This window comes from Gymnoscopelus braueri (assembly GCF_963280865.1).
Source record: "Gymnoscopelus braueri genome assembly, chromosome: 1".
In the NCBI taxonomy this organism is placed as follows: domain Eukaryota; kingdom Metazoa; phylum Chordata; class Actinopteri; order Myctophiformes; family Myctophidae; genus Gymnoscopelus; species Gymnoscopelus braueri.
In genome coordinates this window covers 41,894,076-41,901,575 of record NC_137603.1, presented here as the reverse complement: position 1 = coordinate 41,901,575, position 7,500 = coordinate 41,894,076, and the positions used below count along the sequence as shown (strand labels likewise).

The 7,500-nt window shown below is 46.2% G+C and overlaps 1 protein-coding gene across 1 annotated transcript in view; it reads right to left on the bottom strand.

Annotated features, from left to right (window-relative positions):
* ush2a (Usher syndrome 2A (autosomal recessive, mild)) overlaps window positions 1-7,500 on the bottom strand; it is a gene marked incomplete at both ends in the record, with an annotated part of 324,178 nt that overhangs the window by 129,035 nt on the left and 187,643 nt on the right. The window contains 4 exons of the mRNA XM_080433174.1: window positions 940-1,028; window positions 1,314-1,480; window positions 1,774-1,943; window positions 2,117-2,670. Coding sequence (XP_080289300.1) covers window positions 940-1,028; window positions 1,314-1,480; window positions 1,774-1,943; window positions 2,117-2,670 — 980 coding nt within the window. The remainder of the gene's footprint in view (window positions 1-939; window positions 1,029-1,313; window positions 1,481-1,773; window positions 1,944-2,116; window positions 2,671-7,500) is intronic.

The following is a 7,500-nucleotide window of genomic DNA, read 5'->3' as shown; positions in this document are numbered from 1 at the left end:
ACTCTAAAATCCAGAGTGTTAACTCAACTCTGGAATTGTACAAATATCACCTTATGGGTACATTTTAAGCACATGAACCTGAGCGTTTATATTGTAGGGCAAATATCCGGCAACAATTGCAGATCTACAAGTTGCGTTGCGATGCTTTGTGAGCATGCAGATCTGCTATTTCCGGTGAAGAGATTTGGTGTTGAGGGAAAAAAGGAATGGACCTAGTGTAGAGCCCTGGGGGACTAAGTATATACTGTAGGTTTTAAGTGGTTAAATGCTTTCAGTATTTATCAGCAAAGAAATCACCACCATTCATACAGTATGGAAGTCAGTGAAGTGTTCCTCTTATGCCAGAAACGGCTCCCTATCTTTGATCAAGAGTATTCTTCTCTGATGACACGCAGGTCCCATTTCTGCTGATGTGCGACCTGCAGACCTGGGTCATGTATCCCCTCTTAAGCTGGCTGTATACCCACTAAGACGTTAGGAGTTTCTCACTGCCAGGAATACAGTCACTCCCGGGAATTGTGAAAATACTATATAAAACAAGCCACTAAAGACAGAATTCACCACATAGCTACACTTAATAATTGGAATTGGATTTTAACTCTATGGTCACATGCTGTGCAGGCAAAGCTCTGAATGAACCAAATGAATGAATGAATGAATGAAACCCATCTCCGCAATTGTGACATAACCAACCATATCATTTGGACCAATAGGAGAGAGGGGTATGTCGGAGAACAAGAAAACAAAGTTCTACCAGGCTGCCTGCGCATGTCATTATGGGCAAATAATATATATATTTTTAATTTTCAAAATAGCAGATCTACAAGGTCAGATTTTTTTTATCGTCTATTTTCGCAATTCATCATACGACAAAGTATATAGGGCTTAAGTGGTTACGTAAAACTAAACTCAAAAGAAGTGACAACCCAGCCCTCATACCTGGATAGAATCTGGTCCCAGTACAGTCACCCTGGGGGGGCTCAAGCCAGCGGGCCGGGAAGGTTTGGTGGTCACACTGACCCAGGGTCCTGTGGACATTACATGGACATTAGAAACCAATAAAGTCATACAATCACACATTGAGTTCACTGAATTAACCACATAAACTATAGCATCCCTAGTTCTGAGCATGCCATAACAGGAAAACATTTGGCGGAAATTCGCAAACATTCGGCAAAAATAGCAGCTCTATAAGATCACATTGTGAGCTATTTTTGGCAAAGAGATTTGTACTAACTATAGACCCCTGGGGGACCCCAGTCAATGAAGTATATGGGGTTCATGGGGTTAAAAGTCACAGTGGTTAGCCCTACCTGCAGTGCTGCCGGCCTGTGTGTAGGCCACCAGTCTGTACTGGTAAGTGCTCCAGGGACTCAGGGCTGATGAGGAGTCCAGAAAGGAGAGAGGCGGAGGGGATGGAGAGAGGCGGCCCACCGTGGACACCTCCACCGTACCAGACATTCTCCGCTCTATCAACCACCTGGGGACCAGGAAGAATCACAAAAGAATACATAATGTGTTAACTCACTCAGTCTATGTCCGTGCTACTTCCGTGTTGCATAGCAGTGACATCACTGTCGAAATCTTGGTATCTTTATCCTAGCCTTTCAGCGTGTGTTGATCAGCGCCGTCACTATGCGCTGTATTTTTTCAGCCCCCCCCCCCGGGAATGAACCGAACCGAACAATGACGGTCTGCAAACATTTTAGGAACTGTCAGCCGGTCCGTATTGTATTCTATTGTGTTACTGTATATTCTATTATCATCACTGACCCCTCCAGAGGTCCGTTGTTCCTCTCTGGTGCTCCCCAGGACAATAGCACCGATGTAGGCGTGTCAGAGTAGAGGTGGGGAGGTGGGATGCCATCAGGAGGTGCTGGAGGGGTTCTGAAGGTGTTGGGAGACTCAGACATGGAGCAGCCTGCCCTTGTGCAGGCCTCCACCTGGTGGGACAGTTTTAGTCATGCTGTTAGAATCAGGGCTTTTTCCTAATCAGTTAATTCCCATCAGAATCAATATTTTAATGTTTCTGGTCTCGGGTTCCATTCCTAATAAAACATTCCTAAAGTTCCTTGGTACAAAAAACCCTCAAACAAAACAAAAAGGGCTGTAGTACCTGTAGCGTGTAGGTCTGGAAGGGCAGTAGGTTGATGAAGGTGTAGCTGGTGGTGTTTCCTGGGACAGTGACAGTTACAGAGGAGACGGAAGGAGTTGGAGGGCTTTGGTTATATTCTTGGCTTGGACCCTGATTTGTAATGGTATTGGATCCAGTGGTGTGGAAGGAGATGGAACTAGTTCCTTGGCTTGTGCGGGACACACTGGGGTTGGTTTCTGTGTGACGGGGACTGGAGTTTGAGTCAGGATTGGGGGTGAGGTTGGAGTGTGGGCCGGTGGAGGACAGAGGACGGGTGGAGCCTGGAGTAGTGAGATCAGAAGATGGGTGAAAAGCCTGGTGGAGGCTGACGCTGGGGTCTGAACTTTGGCTTGGATCGGCGCTAGTCACTGTGCTGGGGTCAACTCCTGAGATGGAGACTGGACTGGAGCGTGTGATTGTGCTGGGGCTGAGCTGGAGGTAGGTGTTGGGTGCTGTGGTTGTACTGGGAATGGAGTCGAGGTGGAGGTTGTACTGGTTGATGTGGCCGTTGGGCTGGGAAGGAGGAGCCCAGGTCACTGTCACATTACGCGGATGGAGCTCTGATACAGATGGAGGATCCACTGATCTGGGACCTGTAGACAGACAGACAGACAGACAGACAGACAGACAGAATGAGAATGAGAATGAGAATGAGAATGAAGAGATCAACATCAAGTACTAGAACAGTAGAAAAACTTCATATTATCTCAGTGTGCGTGCGTGTGTGCGTGCGTGCGTGCGTGCGTGCGTGCGTGCGTGCGTGCGTGCGTGCGTGCGTGCGTGCGTGCGTGCGTGCGTGCGTGCGTGCGTCCGTGTGTGTGCACGTGTTTCAGAAAAAGAGATGTGAGTTAAGTCGATGAGAAATGAGAGGACAGGGATTTGTTGTGAAGAATTATTTGACATGTAACATGAAGAATGACATCAGAAGGACAAAGAGTGATTTCCCCGTCTCTATCCAGAGGATTAACATCGAAACCATCCTCCCCTGCTCACCAGCACACACACACACACACACACACACACACACACACACACACACACACACACACACACACACACACACACACACACACACAATTGTACAGTACGTATGTGTAAATTAGCTCAGGTATTGTAGTTCAGGGGCAGAGGGGCATATATCAATTTATGCAAAATGCACGGGTACATCTGCAGTTGTGTGTGGTGTGTGTGTGTGTGTGTGTGTGTGTGTGTGTGTGTGTGTGTGTGTGTGTGTGTGTGTGTGTGTGTGTGTGTGTGTGTGTGTGTGTGTGTGTGTATACATGTATGTTATATGTCCAGAAGTCTCAAGAGGTTGAGTGCAGCTGACTTGATTGGTGGGAATATTGCGCACACTTACTGTATAGCAAGTATACAACTGGCCATTGCCTAGGAGTCTTTACTGTCACACATGCAATGCACAAGCAAAAACATGCATGCACGCACACGCACACGCACACGCACACACACACACACACACACACACACACACACACACACACACACACACACATGTATGCATACAGACCCATCATTTTCATAATTACAGACCAGGATGCTGTTGAAATAGATTCATCTGGAGTCACACATACATTCAGTCAAGTGTACTTGATTCACTGCTGATTGACTGGTCCTTTTCTTTGACCTCTACGTGTCATTGACAGACCATTATTGATGTTACAATGTTTAGCTCAGGCTAGTTGCACTCCTTAGAGAAAGAAATGACAGTATTTTAGCTTGTAACATATTAAAGAGCCGTATGGATCAGAACAGGCTTAAAGGAGCACATCACCCATTTTCAACCTATCTTCATATAATTGGTCCTCATTGATACTCATTATAATATGGGTACTATTTCTGTCTACTCGGTCTGTGTTTAAGAGGAGGGCTGTGGACAGTTCAGAAACCCGCCTACCAGTGACATCATCGATGGGGAATCAAAGCTAATAGAAATTGCAGGCTTCCTATTCCTGGAAAGTTAGCATGCTATAATAGAATCCATTGTTCTAGCATTAATGAAAAATAAAATGAAACATTTTAAATCTTGTTTGAAATGACCAAACCTGCCTAACGATGATGTCACTGGTAGGTGGGTTGCCTCCCACAAAACCAGAATAATTGTACCATATTACAATGAGCATTAGAGAGGACCAATTATATGAAAATAGGTTGAAAATAGGTTGAAAATGGGTGAAGTCGTCCTTTAGCAAAACTCTCTCACACACACACACACACACACACACACACACACACACACACACACACACACACACACACACACACACACACCCGCACACACACACACACACACACACACACACACACACACACACACACACACACACACACACACACACACACACACACACACACACGGTCATAGTGATATTTCAGCCCCATGGAAGCTCATTTGAAGGTAATGTTTTCCATCGTCATTTACATCCCACTGTACCAAGCTATAATGGTCACCACACCACACCACACAACTACATAGGCACGCACACACACATATAATAACAAACATACATGCATGCTCACACTCACGCAAAAATATATATAAAGCACATATGCTCACACTGCAGTCAGTGTGTGTGTGTGTGTGTGTGTGTGTGTGTGTGTGTGTGTGTGTGTGTGTGTGTGTGTGTGTGTGTGTGTGTGAAGGACAGGCACATCAAGGTTACTGAGCAGACAGGGGGAGCGTGCTGCGACGCTAAGTGCTACCGCTAACCGCTAACGGCTTCCCCAGATGGTACTGTGTGTGTGCGTGCATGCATGCATACGAGTGTGTGGGTGTGTGTGTGTGTGTGAGAGAGAGAGAGAGAGAGAGAGAGAGAGAGAGAGAGAGAGAGAGAGAGAGAGAGAGAGAAATGTGTGTCTGTGTGAGTCTGTGAGATGTGAGACCTGTACAGATAACGTGTGCAGTATGTGCGAGTGTGTGGGTATGTATGTGCATGTGTGCTTGTGAGGCAAAAAGAGACTGAGTTGTGTGCATGTGTGAGATTTGTTTTAGTAAGTGATCATCTGTTAGCGTTGGGCTGTTCAAACATTTTGTTCTTGTACTCGTTCTTTTGGACAAAAGCAAGAAACTAAATCACTTCCTGAAAAGATCTGTTCATTTGTCAGTCAGTTGAGCACTCAGTCAGTTGCAAAATTATGAATGGCTGAAGAGAAGGTTCCTCTTTCGTCACTGGACTGATATACAGTACTAGCCATTATTAGTCAATGGCCTCATTGAGCTCCTTGAGTAGGGCAGGCTCTGTTAGTCTACGTCTAGGATACCCCCTTCAGTGACTGACTTTGTATCCTTGCAAACTAAATGACTTCAGCCAGTGAACGAAACTGTGATCCCGTTAACGGGAATAATTTGAGACGGACTCTGACTCACTCAGTGACTGTATATCCCTGCAAATGAACTACTGAATATTTAGAAGGAAATCTGATTGCAGAGGTGGTCTCTCACCCAGTCCCTGCATCTGACAACTAGTCTATTAAACAGTGCTACCCATGCTAATCGTTTATTAAATAGTAGTCATTTCAACTATTAGTTATTATCATAATAATTTTATTGTAAAAAGGAGCTTTTTTCTGTGAAAAGACAATGTTTTATGCAACCCGTTCTCACTCCCAAGGCGTCTGATTGGGAAAGGTGCGCATGCGCGACCTGTGCCTCGGTCGGTCGTTTCTCTCTGTCGCTCATCCGGGTCCTACGCTGTACTGTCGCCTCGAGTTAAAACCGTGCCTGTGTCTCTGTGTGTCCGCAAAGGAGAAGCCGCACAGGCCCAGGGTTGCCAGGTTTCCATGTCGCGCGACCAACAAGCAAGCACACACACAATTCGTTTGCATCTTTCCCTTTCGTTTTTTACTCCATTAATCTCAGAGCTAGACCACACTAGGTCTCCAGGGACCCCCAAGGCTCTCACACGAAAGTCACTTTGGCCACAAGCAAACAGCATGCATGCAAACAACCAATTACACGCTACTTCAAGAAGCGACCAAATAAGGCCAAAAACGCTTAAAAAAATAAGCACACCTGGCAACGCAGCCTAAGTCATGTGCGAGAGTTCTACAAGCTATGCACAATCGTAATTAACCCTGTACAGATTCACGCTCTAGTAAGGCCTGCCACTAATTCTACAACCGGGGACCTGCTCCCCGGAGTTTCTTTTATTTCCCACGTCGCAGGTCCATGGACCCCCAGCTGCGGCTCAATACTGTGACTGCGGACCGGGCCTCTCCATGGAGCACGACCGTGGATTTCTACTACATTACACTATACCACTACACTATACTGTATATTATCTTAACATTTTTTTATTATACCATTATATACTGCATACACACTATTGCTGTACTATATTATATTATCATATACTATCTTACACTATTATATTTGCTACTATTGTTATTGTTACTACTTGCACTGTATCTCTTTCTGTCTCTCCTCTGTCTGTCTCTCCCTCTCTCTCTCTTCTTTCCCCCGACACGGTCGAGGCAGAAGGCCGCCACCCTAGAGCCTAGGGTCTGCCTGACGTTTCTTCCAGTTAAGAGGGAGTTTTTCGTTGCCACTGTCGCAAAATTGCTTGCTCAGGGTGGGATGTCGGGTCTCTTCTCTACATGTAAAGTGTCTTGTCACTTAATGCAAGTAAATGCACGCCTTTAGAGCCTCCATCTAAGTCTGGGGAAGAGCTACGGGGAGCTAACGCTAACAGCCCTTGAGCTACACACAAACACACACGCACCATAGATACACACATACACACACGGAATACTGAACGCTTTTGTGGGGCTTTGCGAAATCCCGAAGTGGAGTTTTGGTCATTGGAACGGTGATGCACGGCACCCGTTTGTGAAGTGGGTATTTTCAAACCCTGGAGTGGATTTAGGGGAGAGTCAAATGAGGTCAAATGTGTCAAATAGAGTCTTTACGGCTGTCGACAAATGAACACATGACGTCGGTGTGAGAGGATATATTGTGTGTTTTGGACAAACAGCAGTGTGGTGCTGATGTTTGTTGTGTGAAGCTTAATGTCAGAGTGTTTGTGTTGGAGCGCCTCAGTGCGGCTGCAGAGTTCATGTGCAACCTCTTACATGCGTGGCTGTGGCTTTACAGTTTTCTGTTTTCCTTCGCCGTGTCTGTAGGTCTCCAGGGACCCCCAAGGGTCTCCAGGGACCCCCAAGGGTCTCGCGAGACCCCTTGGGGGGATTGTTTTTATCCCATGATTTTGTAACCCAAAAATAAGCGAGCCCTCACTAGAGCCCCATGCGCGGCTATGCGATGTTTGGCGGGGGTCCGAAGGGGTCCGCGATGTTTCGCGGGGGTCCCAAGACTCCAAGGGGGTCGGACCCCCTGTTTTTTTTTTTTTTTTTTT